This window comes from Erinaceus europaeus, chromosome X, assembly GCF_950295315.1.
Source record: "Erinaceus europaeus chromosome X, mEriEur2.1, whole genome shotgun sequence".
Classification (NCBI taxonomy): Eukaryota; Metazoa; Chordata; class Mammalia; order Eulipotyphla; family Erinaceidae; genus Erinaceus; species Erinaceus europaeus.
In genome coordinates, this window is record NC_080185.1 from 112,320,013 (window position 1) to 112,335,518 (window position 15,506).

Below are 15,506 nucleotides of genomic sequence, written 5' to 3' on the forward strand. Positions count from 1 at the left end.
TGCTACAGATGTCTCTCTCTCCCCCTCTCTATTTCCCCCTGCCTTACTGATTTCTGGCTGCCTCTATCCAATAAAGATCATTGAATTTTTTCTTTAAATCCTTGTTTGGAAGGATCATTTCAGCATCCACAAGGACTTAAAAGTGAGAACATAGAAACAACTGATGGGAGGCTGAGTCTCTGAAACAGTGAAGTAGGGAAGAGTGCTTCAAGGCCCATCAGTGGAAGTTAGCAGGTCCTAGATCAGTGTCCTTACCAGAGGTCCAACTCTCTCCCCAAGCCAGTATAACCTCAGTATGACTCCTGACATTAACTACTGGGTTCTCAGAAAAGTCATGACACATTTTTGCATAAAAAAACATCAAAAGGGTGGGGGAGATAGCATAATGGTTATGCAAAAGACTTTCATGTCTGAGGCTCCAAAGTCCCAGGTTCAATCTCCGCCCCCACCACCACAAGCCAAAGCTGAGCAGTGCTCTGGTAAAAAGTAAATAAATAAAAAAACACCAAAAAAGTTACGATTTTACCAACAGCCCAATATTTAGAAAATGTAATTGAGGGCAGGTATAGATAGCATGATGCTTATGCAAAGAGACTCTATGTCTAAGGCTCCAAAGTCCCAGGTTCAGTCCTCCGCCCCACAAGCAGAGCTAAGCAGTGCTCTGCTTAAAAAAAAAAAAAAAAAAAAAAAAGCAGTTGGCACAATTAGATCAGGTTGTCAAGTGTCTTCTCCACTGTACATTATTTTCAGTGCAGTATACACAAACAAGAGTGTTACAGTACATGTAAAAGTACATCCAAACACACAATGCAAAGGATTCCAAAAGTTTACTTCTTAATTAAAGTCATAAGGTGGGCTCAGCATTAGAGCATAGGACTTACTGGTCTGAAGTCCCAGAGGTCAAGTCTAGTTCCTGGCACTGTCAGATGCCAGAGCCGAGCAGTACTCTGGTCCCGGACTCTCTCTCTCTCTCTCTCCCCCTCAAAAGCACGTGTTAAACTAGGAAATGTTATGTATGTACAAACTATTGTATTTACTGTTGAATGTAAAACATTAATTCCCCAATAAAGAAATTTTTTTAAAAAGTGTTACAGATATTTATGTTTTTTAAAAAATCTGAAGTATCCCCTAAGAAAATAGTAATCTGAGAGCCATGGTGGTAGCTCAGTGGTAGAAACTAGTAATCTGACTTGGGAAGAATGCTCTAAAGTAGTGGAGATTTTAACTATTTAACTATATGACAAATACATAAAGTTCTAAATGATTAAAGGGAGGTAAAACAGAGGTACAAGCTTAATCAAAGATCTAGAAGCAGGTATGTTTAAATGAACACATAGCCAGGCCAGAACAAAATCGTAGTTATCTAAGTTCTCTAGTTGAACAATATTTAAGTTTTTTTCTCTATAACTGTCATGCATTTAATTTTGGTTTGTTTGTTTGTTTTGTTTTTTACCATAGCATCACTCAGCTTTGGCTTATGGTGGTGTGGGGGACTGAACCTGGGACCTTGGAGCCTCGGGTATGAGTCTTTCTATAAAGCCATGAAGCTATCTCCCTTACCCTAAACTGTCATGCATTTCAATTTTAATGAAAACAGACATTCAGTAGGGGGCTAGACAGTGGTGCACTCAGTAGAGCAGTGTGTAAGGACTCAGGTTCAAGCTCCTGGTCCCCACCTGCAGGGGAAAAGCTTCACAAGTGGTGAAGCAGTGTTGCAAGCATCTTTCTTTCCTCTCTCTCTCACCTCACTTTTGATTTCTGTCTCTATCCAGTAAATAATATATATATGCATTGGGCAGGGGAGACAGCATAATGACTATACAAAGAGACTAAAGCCTGAGGATCCAAAGTCCCAGGTTCAATCCCCTGTACCACTGTAAGCCAAAACTGAGTAGTGTTCTGGTAAAAAAATTTAATTAATTAATTAATTAAATAACATATATATAAACATGTCTAGAATCCATATTTAAGAGCTGCATAAAGCTCCTTTAACCAGACAAATCAAATCAGTAAAATAAAGATGCTCTGTCCATTTCATGATTCAGAAAAGATGATTTAGATTCTAGATGTATGGATATTTTTTCCAAAGAATTATGAACTTAAAGGGGCCAGGTGGTGGCACACCTCATAGAGCATATGTGGCAAGAAAAAAATATGAAATTAATCAAACAGACAATGCTACAAGTTTTCTGTGGAGAATTTTTTTTTTAATTTTATTTATTATTGGATAAAGACAGAAACTGAGAGGGAGGAGAGGATAGAGAGGGAGAGAGACAGAGAGACAGACACCTGCAGCTCTGCTTCACCACTCATGAAGCTTTCCCCTTGCAGGTGGGGACCGGGGGCTTGTGCACTGTAGTGTGTGTGCTTAACCAGGTGCACCATCACCTAGTGCCTATGAAGAAAATTTTAATTTTTTTTTCTTATCTGCTTATCAGCTTGAGGAGTGAACCAAACTCTGTATGAGATTATAGCTTGACAATTCACTTAATATGATCTCAGTGATCACTGTGAAATAAGGGATCAGCTGCTCATGCTGTCGATGTGGCAATTCTATTTTCCCAGTAACAATGTTTTTAAAACCAAAAATGAAAACATACAGCATTCTGGGTAAGACTGGACATATTCTCAAAGACATGAAAGCACTCAGAGATGAGTGTCTGGCTGCCATTGCAGCTCATTCCCTGTCCCCACGGGGAAGGTGACAGCAAAAGTTTAAAAAGCAGCTGGTCCTGCCTCTAAAATATGAGGAATGACTCGAGGAGTTCTTTAACACAGAATACCAACAAATAGCTTGTTAGAAGGATTCACTTTGGAGAAAACTCATAAAGGATGAAATTTTGTATTAGTGATTTAACATTGATTTACAAAATTATAAGATAGCATGGGCATAATTCCACACTGTTCCCACTACCAGAGTTCTGTGCCCCATCCCCTTCATCGGAAACTACAGTAGTATCTGCAGAGTCACAGATACAGGTTGACTTTATATCTATAGCTCTCTATCTATATCTTTTTGGCCCACTTTTTCTCTATGATCCTGCCTTCACTTCCTAAGTCATACCTACACTTAATACTACTTCTGAGTGTCCTTTTTTTCCCACAGATAAGAGAAACAGTGCCTGACTCCCTCTGGTGTTTTCCAGATTTGCTCAGGATGACATTTCTGGGGGCAAACATACACACCAATAAAAGTAAAGGGGAAGTGACTGGAAAATACATTTGGGAACAACAATCCCATTATCTTTTCAAAACTGGAACCAACAAAACCCAACTTACTGTGCTGGTTAATAAGCATGCGGAAAGAGATGCGGTTGGTATAAAACCGATCCAGAAAGTATTGGATGTTACTACTAATGAATGGATCAAAGCCAAACTTTTCTTTGTATTCGATCACTCCTTGTGCCATTGTAGGAACCACATCATTGTGTCTATTTCTGACATTAATCAGAACCTGTAGAAAGCTAGAAGGGAAACAAAAAGTGGTCAGCTTTTATATCTCTCAGGCAGATGAATAAACTTCCCAGCTCTGTCTCTAGAGCATCTGTCTGCCAGCAAGTCTTTTTTTTCTTTTAAATATTGTATGTATGCATGCATGTGTGTATGCATGTGTGCGTTTACTTATTTAATTAGGATAGAGACAGAGAGAAACTGAGAAGGGAGGGGAATGCAGAGGGGAGGAAATAGTACTGCTTCACCACTCATGAAACTTCCCCACTATAGGTTAGGACCAGGGCCTTGAACCTGAGTTATTTGTGCACTGTAATGTGTGAGCTCTACCAGACGTACCACCGCCCACCTGCCAGTACTTCTATAGGTAGCAATGTCATTATAACTACAAATTATAAGGAAATACTCAGGGAAATAGTACCCAAGTATTTACTTGAAACCTTTTTTTAAAATTTTATTTATTTTGGATAGAGGCAGAGAGAAATTGAGAGGGATGGGAAAGAGAGAGATTGAGAGAGAGAGAGACCTACAGCACTGTATCACCATTTATGAAGCTTCTCCCTAAAGGTAGAGAGCAGGGACTTGAACCCTGGTCCTCATACACTGTAATGTGTGTGCACTCAACCAGGTGCACCACCTGAAACCTACAGAAACTGCCTGAAACCTATAGAAACTCTCCCTTCAACATGATGGCGGAAGAAGACCTAGGTGGGGTTTAGAGTGTTATGCAGAAAACTGAGAAATATTATCAACTACTGTATTTTACTGTCAACTGTAAACCATTAATCCCCCCCCAAATAAAAAAAAAAAGAAAAGAAACTCTTCCTTCAGACAGCAGAAGTCAAATGGTTTTAGTAAGAAAATAAAATGCTCAAATGCCATTTAGAAATCCACCAGCTCTATGGGTGATTATCTATAAAGTTTCTTTTTTTTTTCTTTTGCCATTAAGGTTATCATTGGGACTTGGTGCCTGCATGACAACTTCATACACAGCTGAAAACGACCATTCCCCCCCCCCCTATTTTTATAGAGACAGAGAGAAATCGACAGGGAGAAAGAGGTAGAAAGGAAAAGAGACACCTGCAGCATAGCTCCAGTGCTCATGGGGGGGGCTTGAACCCAGGTCCCCACTCATGATAATGTGTACATAGGTGCACCAGGTGTGCCAGTGCCTACACCCAGCCCCCACCTAGATAGTCTCTATAAGTGTTTGTTAAATAAATGACTGCAGAACATATTACTATTTATTCTGATAACATAACAATTAAAAAAAGATTTCCAAATATTTACTCAGGAGTCTCAAAGCAAAAGCTTCTGTGAATAAATAATGCCAAAAATTTTAAGAGTAAAAGTTTACAATTAATTTTTCATAGCAGAAAATATAGTGATGAAATAAAGATAGAACAAAGGATATTAGAGCAAATCTTTTCTAGTATTCTGGTACATTATTATAAAGATGCAGAGGAAAAATATATTAAGAATGGTAACTAAGAATAGAAAGACAAGTCAGTGGAACTAAATAAAAAGCTTGGAACCATGCCCAAGGGTGAGTGAATATGCACATATGAAAATCTAGCATATTGATGCAGGAAATTGCTAGTTAGTAAAGAAATTAATTAGCTGGGAGAGCTGGCTAAGACTATAAGCCACTTTCTAATTTCAGGTCTTGAACCAAAAAATAGGTTAAAATATATAAATGTGAAAGAAACAAATTACAAAAAAGGTAAAAAGAAAACAAGTACATATATGTATAACCTTGGGTAGAGGAGATTCTAAGCTCAATACCAAAGGCAGAAGTCATGAAGTAACAAATCATATAACTATGCAAGACTTCAGCAATTCTACAGGGACACATATAAAGCAGGAAAACCTATTAGCAAGAGTCACTATTGTTAATAATTGTACAGATGAGCATCCTAATAGAAGACTGGGTGAGGGACCTGGCATCAATGGAAAAGTTACCACTAAGGAATTGATAATGCTGTAATTTTGCCTTAAAAATCAGTTTTTAAAAAGCAAGTGAAAACAACGAAATCCGATTCTCCACTTATTAAACTACAAGAAAAACCAGTGTTGGCTAAAATGAGAGCATAACACACATATCTGATGAACAATCTGGCAATAGAAATCAATAGCACAAAAGAAGGCATTTGGTTCCCAGAAACTAATTCTAGGAAACTAACGGGATAAGGTAAACAACTGTATTTAAGAGCTATTCTTAAGAGCAGAGTTTATGGAGACAAGAACAAACAGTTCTAAAGCCAAAGGAGCTCAAAGCACATGACTTTATCTATACCTAGACCATTATGAAACTTTTTTTTTTTTGTTTTACTTCCAGGGTTATTGCTGGAGCTCGGTACTGGTACTAGGAATCTACCACTCCTGGTGGCCATTTTTTCCTCTTTTTTTTTTTCCTATTTTATTTAATAGGACAGAGAAATTGAGAAGGGAGGGGAGAAAGAGAAAGGGAGAGAGAAAGACAGACATCTGGAGATCTGCTTCACCACTCCAGAAGTATCCCTGCTGCAGGTGGGGAGTGGGGACTTGAACCCAGGTCCTTGCACATAGTACTATATGCACTTAAGCAGGTGCACCACTGCCCAGTCCCTGAAACTATTAATGATATTATATATCTGTAATGCTGTCAACATTATTGTTGTTAAAAAAAAATGCACATGGCCCAGGAAGTGGTAAAATGTTGTACTCTCTAGTTTTCAAGTCCCGAATTCATGTGCCAGAGTGATGCTCTGGTCTCTCCCCACCACCCCCCTCCCTCTCCTTCTTTCTGATAAATTAATCCTTAAAAATAATTTTACAGTGGCCAGGCAGTGGCACACCCAGTTGAGCACACATGTGCAAGGAGCTGGGTTCAAGCCCCTGCTCCCTACCTGCAGGGGGGAAGCTTCATGAGTGGTAAAGCAGGTCTGCAGGTGTCTCTCTTTCTCCCTATCCCCCCCACACACTCTCAATTTATCTCTGTCCTACTTAACAAGAAAAAAAGGAAAGAAAAGGGGGGGTTGGCACTGGGAGTGATGGCTTCGTAGTGCCAGCACCACAACTCAGTGATAACCCTGGTGGCAATAAAGTCATTTTTACACAGAAATATGCAGGCCTAGGAGAAAGTGTGGGCGGAGGGAAAATGGGAACAGTGGTTGTCCTCTGGTAGTGGAGACTTGAAGTGACTTTCCTTTTATTTATTCTTCTCAATGATGAGAGAAAAGAATAAACCAACTCTGAGACTACGTCATAATTATCCACAAGGAACTATATAATAGACAATATGCCCTTTACCTAATGCCCTTTCAATATACAGAAATCAAATATTCTCAAGTGAGGTAACTCATTATAGTAGAGAAGTGCCTCAGTTTATGAAGGCAGGAGAATAGCCTCATAGGGAAGATCTCAAACCAAATATCTAAGGCCTTTAAAACATTTCCATTATAATAAACAAGTTTGTGTTCTAATCTACTTTCACTTTACTAAAATGGGTTACCTGCCCATGACTCCCAGTTCACTGAACAGAAAAGGCAGCTACTGGGAGTGAAGCAACCCACTTGCTTTTCACCTCCTCTTTCATCAGTAGAAATAGGCTTGCCAGACCCCAGTTTCCTAACTAGAGCCTTGAACCTGGGCAGGTTCTTGAAACCCACTGGGTAAGATCTTATGACTGTGATCTCACTGGATCCAGCATCTGGCAGTTTACAAAGACTTGTGCACACGAATCACACTTGAGCTTTCCAGAAACTGGCACACAGGGTTCTCTCCAGGAAATAAATATATTATGAAATTTCTTATCATATACTGCCACAAATCCACACCCTAATAACTGAAGTCAGAGTTCGGTCCTCATTTTTAAGAATACTCTTCAAACAGCTATTCACCTTGTCTTATTATTTTCCTAAGATCACTTCTGGGTATGGAATGGCTTTCTTCATTTGGAACACACACACACACACACACAGAGAGAGAGAGAGAGAGAGAGAGGAGAGACGGTTTCTACTTAGGAAGAAATTTCTCAGTGCAATAGGCCTACTACACGCACACAGGCACATGAAAAGGAGAAATGTACAGGTGACACTTAGTTCCTCTTGGGGAGAACCATACTCTGTCTAGGAGTAAATGAAAATGAAAGAGAATTTTCTATCAGCATAAGAATTTAGCAGGTTTCTGCATAATGGCAGTAACAGAACTTAGGTTATTATAGAAAAAGCACACATTTTATGTGTCTCCAAAATAAAACCATTATAGTCCTTCTAAGTGCAAATACAGTATCACACTGAAAATCTTTTTTTTTTTTTTTTCCCCACAGCACTGCTCAGCTTTGGATTATGATGGGGCTGGAGCCTGGCTTTCAAACCTCGGGTAAGAAAATCTTTTGCAGAACCACTTTATTATCTCCCCAGCCCTGAAAATCTATTTCGTCTTTTAAATTAATATGATTGATTTATTTATTGCATAGAGACAGAAATTGAGAGAGAAAGGTGAGATAGAGAAGGAGAGCCACTTCGGGTCCTTGTACACTACAGTATGTGTACTCAACTCGGTACGCCACCACCCACCCCTTGAAAATCTATTTTTAAAAAAACTGTAAAGGTATTGCATCAAAGTAAAAGACTGGGGGGACGGGGAGGGGGAGAGTTCAGGTCCTGGAACAGGATGGCAGAGGACCTAGTGGGGGGTTGTATTGTTATGTGAAAAACTGGGAAATGTTATGCATGTACAAACTATTGTATTTACTGTCAACTGTAAAACATTAATCCCCCAATAAAGAAATTTCAAAGGGGGGGTTGAGCGGTAGCGAGGCGGGTTAAGCACACATGGCACGAAGTACAAGGACTGGCATAAGGATCCCAGTTCGAGCCCCTGGCTCCCCACCTGTGAGGGGGTCCTTCACAAGCAGTGAAGCATGGCTGCAGGTGTCTGTCTTTCTCTCCCCCTCTCTGTCTTCCCTTCTTCTCTCGATTTCTCTCTGTCCTATCCAACAACAACATCAATAACCACAATAATAGTAACCAAAACAATGATAAAACAACAAGGGCAACAAAAGAGGAATAGCCTCCAGAAGCAGTAGATTCGTGGTGCAGGTACCAAGCCCCAGCAATAACCCTGGAGGCAAAAAAGAAAAATAAAAAGAAATAATAATTAAAAAAAAAAACTGTGAAGGATCAAGTTAGGGAAGTCATATATTTACAGAGGCCATTGCATTCTCAAAAACTACCACTAGGTGGAACATTTACTGCAATATTTATAGTGAGAGCCGGCACCAGTTCACTTTGACTCAATGTGCTGAGAATCAGATCAGGAAGCACAAGATGAAGCATCCTTAATCCTTTTACACTAAGTTACAATCTTAACTCAATGTTTCAAAAAACGCAGTATTCAGTTGCTGTCGAGAAACCAAAAGTGCTCGACCAAATTATACCTTTTCTAAATGACACGTGTTGGCTACACTAACCAAAAAACTTTTCTTTCCTAAATATTTTTATTTTGGGGTGAGTCTGCTGCCATACTTACTTGTCCAAGACCTGTGGGTCCTCAGGGCTCTTGTTCTCATATTCTAAGAGCTCAAGGAAACTCTGCATGTACCTAAAAAAAAAAAAAAAACTTTCTATGTTAGTTGTTTACCCAACATCCATTCTATCATTCCTTCTCCCTAAAAGCACCCCCCAAATTTTACTCAGTCATTCATCCGTCTCCAAACAGCACACATGCATTCAGCGAACAAGGCCATTCAAAGCACCTGGGCAGTCCAATTTGGCTGTGGCACTCTTATTTCTCTCGTTACTAGTTCAATAGCTGGGTCTAACTAAGCCTGTGGCTGAGTCACGGTATTCTGAGCACAGACCAGCTTAGCAGTGGCCACACCATCTCAGTTTGGGCCAGTGCAATGGGGGGGGGGTGTTGAGGAGAAACCAACTCGCTCTGCTTCCCACTGCACTCGGCAGGTGTAAAGTCTGCAACCACTGCAGCCGTTCTGTCACCAGGAGCAAATCCAGTCTGGAAATGAAACTGACACCAAGACAGCAGGGCCTAGGGAGCCTAAGGAATCTGGGAGTCAAATATACACCCAACACTGCATCTCAAGAGTTCCATGGTCATCTAAATTCTAACTCAAGTGACACTGGATTTCCTGTTACTTGCAAGCATAACCTAACAGGTACACCAAATCTACGGCTGTAAGAAGTACATGTTGTAGTAGAGTGGCTAGAGCACTAGACTTAGAAGCATGAAGTCCTGAGTTAGCTCCTCAGCATCTTACATGCCAGAGTGACACTTTGGTGTTCTCTCTCCTCTCATTGTCTATCATTAATGAATTTTACTTATTTTTTTATTTATTCATTCATTTTTAATTTTTTTTTACCAGAGCACTGCTCAGCTCTGGCTTATGGTAGTGCAGGGACTTTAAAATGAGTCTCTTTGCATAACCATTATGCCATCTACCCCTGCCCAATGAATTTTTGTTTAACCGATCACATGCATGTTACTGGAGTATAACCAAGAATTTAGGGATTAGAAATTAAAAGAGTTCCCACCTCTCAGAGTTAAACTGATGTCATCAAGTGTGTAATGGAGGAGGAGTCTTGGTTGGGACCTCAAAAACAGATTCTAGATTAAGAACAGTTTGCTGTCTCAGTCAGGGCCAGTATAAGAAACAATGTGTCAGAAGAACACAGAGAAAGAGGACTGAAGAAGTGCCTTAATTAGCTGCTACATCCAGATGGGGCCAGCTAGGTCTGGAGGGGAGTCAAACTCAATTACTTAGAGGTGTGAGATCTCTGGTCTAGGTCTTAACATGTCCTGGAAGAAATACTCCTTTGTCTAGTTATTTCTATTCAGCTACATGGGTTCTGCTCCTCAGCTCTGGATAGAGCACAAGGACACGTCAGTAACTGAAAATGACTAAGCCTATAAATGCATAAACAGGAATGGTGTTTTACTGGCCAGCCTTGCCTGAACTTTGTTATATGACACTGTGGTCCTCTATGCAGCTGCTTTTTCAAGTTCCTGGGCAAGTAAGACAATGGATCAGGTCTTGCTCTAATCACTAGGCCAAACTACCATGGCCAGAACTAACTAACCATGGTAATGTCCTCTGACCCACCACATGCTATCAGAATGTCAGGCACATATCCCTTTCTTCCCAAAGGGGGTGGTCCACTTAAAGAGCATGGTCATAAATGGAGAGATGTCAAAGAGTTTGCTGAGTTTCCAAGCATGAAAACCAAGAGAGCAAGAAACACACCAACAGTGGTAGGCTTCTTGATCTATTATACAGAAGACCCTTTTCAAAGGAAAAGGAAGTAGTAACATAACACAAGCTCCTGAAGAGGACTCCTATGTTGAAGGGGGGTGCTTTAATAAAAGGGTATTATATGGTCTATTTAGTAAAATTCTACATGTTAGAAGATACTGCTGTTATCATGGATAATTTTCCAAGCTTGACCATCACACTGGTGTTCTAAGAGTTGCTTTAAGAAGCATACTAAAGCACTTAGGGATAAAGGGCTACTATTTATCCAAATGATTTGGGATGGTAACGTATGAGACATACACATGCACACCTTGTTTGACTGTGGTTTGATTTATTGTACTATGCAGCCCTGGGTAGAGCAAGTCTACTGGTGCCACATGCCTACCAGTATGCGCTCAGTTCCCGTCTAATCACTTTGCAGTGATCAAACCCGCAGTCTCTGAGGTGTGCCTGTGCATGTGTGTGTGTTATACCATAGACACATACATCTTACATACACATATACACAAAGGGAGACAGACACTGTGAATAAGAGAGAACAAACGTAGCCAACGTTTGCAATTAATAAATCTCAATATTTTTCTGAGTCTGTATTTTGCCAACAATCCCCTTTGAAGTTCCTAAAATAACTTTGGCATCCATCGTAGTAAATGTGTGACTGCTGCTGCTACCAGGACCAAGGCATTTGAAAGTCATCTTGCCTACTGAGACTCCCCATGACAGTGGCCCCCAACAGCGCTTATGCATCTTTTGCTGGAAAGTCTCTAATGATGGTCCTGAAGCAGTAAAGAAGTCTCATGCAAACAAGTGCTTGCTGCTCCCTCTGAAACAAGCTATGTATAAGGTTAGGGCAGGAAGGGATTGGCCGATATGGAAACGACAGGCTCTAGGACCCACAGCGAGAAGCTGCTGCCTGTCTGGGGTGGGTCTGCACACTCTATGCCCATCCAATGGAGTGTTTCCCAAACAACTCATGCCCAGCACCTTGAATGGATTATGACTAATATTTCTGAGGAATGAATGCTGAATGTCCATTCTCTTTCTTTAGCCTGGCTCTGTCTACACTCAAAACACAAGCTAATTAATAGACACTCTCTTTTTTCCTGTCCAGGTGTTTCCATCCCGTAAAAGACTCATCCTGTCCCCATCCCGGCCAATTCCACCCACCTATCAAGGGGCAGTACCAAACGACAGTACTCCCCACCTGCTGGCAGGAGAGCCCACATCTGGTCTCCCCACACTCCAGCTTTCTCCAGGGGGACTTCTTTGCTTTTCTAATGTAAGCTTTCCCCCTATATGTAAATCCCTTCTAAAAATACCCTCAAGCCTGCTGGCCTTCTGGATAGGTTAGACACCAAGTCGACTCAATTAAATAGCACATGCTTTAAGCTTCAGAACTGTAACTGGTAGAACCTGAAGTTCTACTCTTAAGAGTTTTCAGACTTTTCACAGGGCAAACAAGGCACACAGCAGGTACTGATGTTTCCAGTCTGAGCTTCCCTCTTTTAGAAGTGACTAATTTGTTATAAAAAGAAATACTGCTTTCAAGGAACTTCCTTAAAAGGAAAAGAAAAGGAGCCTCAGCATCCCCCATCCGGAGGACTGTAGGCCTGCTCTCATCACTGCCCTGCTTCCTCTAGATTTCTCTGTGCTTCCCAGCACTTTGTCCATGAGGATCTCACTGATGGCCAGAAAATGTCCTTGGGACAGCGTGTAGTGCAGTGTGTAGTTTACCATAACCTTCACTAAGACAAGTCTAAAATGCCAGCTCGAAAAACAACTTTTTTTGGTTGCCATCAGGACTTCACTGCTCTTGTGCCAACTTTTCCAGATACAATGAGAGAGAGAGAGAGATAAAGGGGGGGGGAGGAAGAAAGACCACAGGGCCAAAGCTCTCCCCTCACCCGAGTATGGTGGGGGAGAGGAGGCAGCAGGGCAAATTTGACACTCTCCCAAGTGAGTTACAGCATTGGTCCTGAAAAACAACTTTTAACTGTGTGGGAAACCCAGCCATCCTGAATGACTCACTCCCACACAGGCAGCACGTATACTCTTAGGGATAACGGGGAGACCCATCTGATGCCACGATTTACTCACCAACTCTGTACCAAGCCTACCGAAGGCCGGTTTAACAAATTGTCTGGCAGAAGATTAACCTCTCTCATGGTATTGGCTAGGCGCACAGGTAGTTCCTTCCGTAGAAACATGTATGATGTTTTCTCACAGGCATTGTCTCTTCCTAATAAGAGAAGAAAAGTGGTCCATGATTTCACAGTGTTCACAGACGGAATAGCAAAGTGTTTGTTTGACAGCACAGTTACTGGCAGGCAGGAAAAATGAACTAATCCTGCAGTCAGTCTCCAGTACATTTTTATACCCTGAAATAGCAAGTTTAAGAAAATAATTTAATTAGGAAAGAGAAAGAGCAGTGACTCCAAGAGGCGATCTTGAAAGCATTTTTTTTCCCTTAACAGAAGTTCTTAATGTTACCAGCAGTGACATAAAAGTGACCTGGGATATAATCTGGCTCTGTTTTCAAATAAACACTGTGGGAAAGACTACCAAGGACAAAAGTAGCAGAACGTGAAAATCCACTCCTGTCCACGGGGGTTTCCAGATCCATTCATCCTGCAAGTATTCGCCTACTGTGTGCTGACTGCTTCCTCGGGCTTTCTTAAATGCCTTTAGAAAGGAAGCAGAGCTCTGCCACTCTGGGGAGCAGGGACACATCTGAGTTCTGACAGACACACAGACCCAAAATGAGTCCCTCTCTCCTGAAGCTAGGAAGCAGGAGGAACTCCCACTGCATGTCCAGGAGGCTGACCCAGTACTAAAGTCGGGGTACAGGGAGACTCCTGCAGTGCTGAGCTGGCTGTGTACTTACAAAGTCAGGACACTGAGAGTGAAGAAGCACTGGTTCCAGAAACTACTCCCTCCCTGGGCACTGTGGGCCAGAGTGTGGGGACTCAACCTGCTCCCCATCATTAGCCCTCTGGAAACCTGATGGGTGGAAGCAGGGGTGCAGAAATGTGCTCCAGCCCCCACATCTCTACTCTCTTGGTCTATCTGCATCTCCACTGCCTTATTCAAGAAAATGGAGAAAGTTCATTTTTTGTCTCTAATAAATTATGATTTCGTCTCTACATATTGTGTAGAAATGCAACCTAATGACGTGGCCAGGGTCTGCCACGAGCAGCGTCACAGAGTCTAGCTTCTGCACCGTCCCCAGGCTGCCCGGTTGCTCCAGCATCCCTGCAGGCTGCAGGGAAACGGGCAGCCTCTAGAGAGGAAGCAGGGATCATCCACCCATTTTCTTCTCCAAGATCACCTCATTTCCCAAATGTCATCAAGGCAGCCAGTAAGAGACTCAGAAGGGAAGTTTCTAACATTTCCAGCTGATCTCGGGTTCTTTTTCCTTTCCCCACTCAACAGGACTAGAAATGAAAGAACCCACTTTGAAAGTCATCTGCAGAACCTTTCCCCCACCTTCAGTAATCCCTGCCCCTCCCTTTCTCCATTTTCCAAAAAATGAGGATGAAAGTCTTCAATTCTCTGGTCCTCATTGCCTTGAAAATAGGCTACAGTTTAATCTTTAACTAAACAATGATTCTGTCTTTCACTTTCTCCTCAGGGAGGATTTCAAGTAAGGAAGAAAGAGCACAATGTCCCAGTGACAACTGTCCACCATCCAGACTGTGAAAATATGGCCTTGGTCAATCAGCATTTAAAATGTATGACAGCTTTGTTTCAGATTATGCGCCTATTATAAAATGAATGACCAACTATACAACATCTCCATTTTCACATACCAGGAGGAAGATTTTATGCCCTGGTTAGCTACAAAGAATTTTTTTTATGGTGCCAGTACTTTGTGTCTGCACAGTTCACTGCTCCAGGCAGACTTTTTTTTAAATTTCTTTATTGGGGAATTAATGTTTTACATTCAACAGTAAATACAATAGTTTGTACATGCATAACATTTCCCAGTTTTCCATATAACAATACAACCCCCACTAGGTCCTCTGTCATCCTTTTTGGACCTGTATTCTCCCCCCAAACACACACACACACCCACCCCAGAGTCTTTTACTTTGGTGCAATACACCAATTCCAATTCAGGTTCTACTTGTGTTTTCTCTTCTGATCTTGTTTTTCAACTTCTACCTGAAAGTGAGATCATCCCATATTCATCCTTCTGTTTCTGACTTAGTTAACTTAACATGAATTTTTCAAGGTCCATCCAAGATCGGCTAAAAACGGTGAAGTCACCATTTTTTATAGCTGAGTAGTACTCCATTGTGTATATATACCACAACTTTCTCAGCCACTCATCTGTTGTTGGACACCTGGGTTGCTTCCAGGGTTTGGCTATTACAAAGTGTGCTGCTAAGAACATATGTGTACACAGTTCTTTTTGGATGGGTGTATTGGGTTCCAGGCAGACTTTTTTTTTCCCTTTTAATTTTTGATAGAGATAAGGAGAGGAGGAAGAGAGGGAAACATAAAGAGAAGGAGTTGTCTGTGCAGTTTCCCTAGGGGTTGTGCATGGTGTTCCCATGTAGTGCCAAAGGCTTAAACCTCAGTCCTCGCATATGTAAAGCGTACGCTCTACCAAGTGAGCTATCTTCCAGTCATAGAAAAGATTGTTTTTTGAAAAGCACAAGGAAATGTTGAAATTCTCCCTGTGGAAATAAGGGACTGGGGACAAACTCTGAGGTGCTAAATTGGAATTGGGAGCATCAGCATAAATTCAGGATTATAAAAGATTACCCAGGTCTTGAGGGCAGTGAACATTCACTCACAT

At 41.4% G+C, this 15,506-nt stretch overlaps 1 protein-coding gene across 2 annotated transcripts in view; it reads right to left on the reverse strand.

The window, feature by feature from the left end:
• The window catches only part of PDK3 (pyruvate dehydrogenase kinase 3), an 87,280-nt gene that overhangs the window by 41,860 nt on the left and 29,914 nt on the right, over positions 1-15,506 (reverse strand). For both annotated transcript variants that reach the window (XM_016193032.2, XM_016193031.2), the window contains exons 2-4: positions 12,800-12,941; positions 8,965-9,036; positions 3,280-3,464 (exon numbers count right to left, since the gene is read on the reverse strand). In XM_016193032.2, coding sequence (XP_016048518.2) covers positions 3,280-3,464; positions 8,965-9,036; positions 12,800-12,941 — 399 coding nt within the window. The remainder of the gene's footprint in view (positions 1-3,279; positions 3,465-8,964; positions 9,037-12,799; positions 12,942-15,506) is intronic.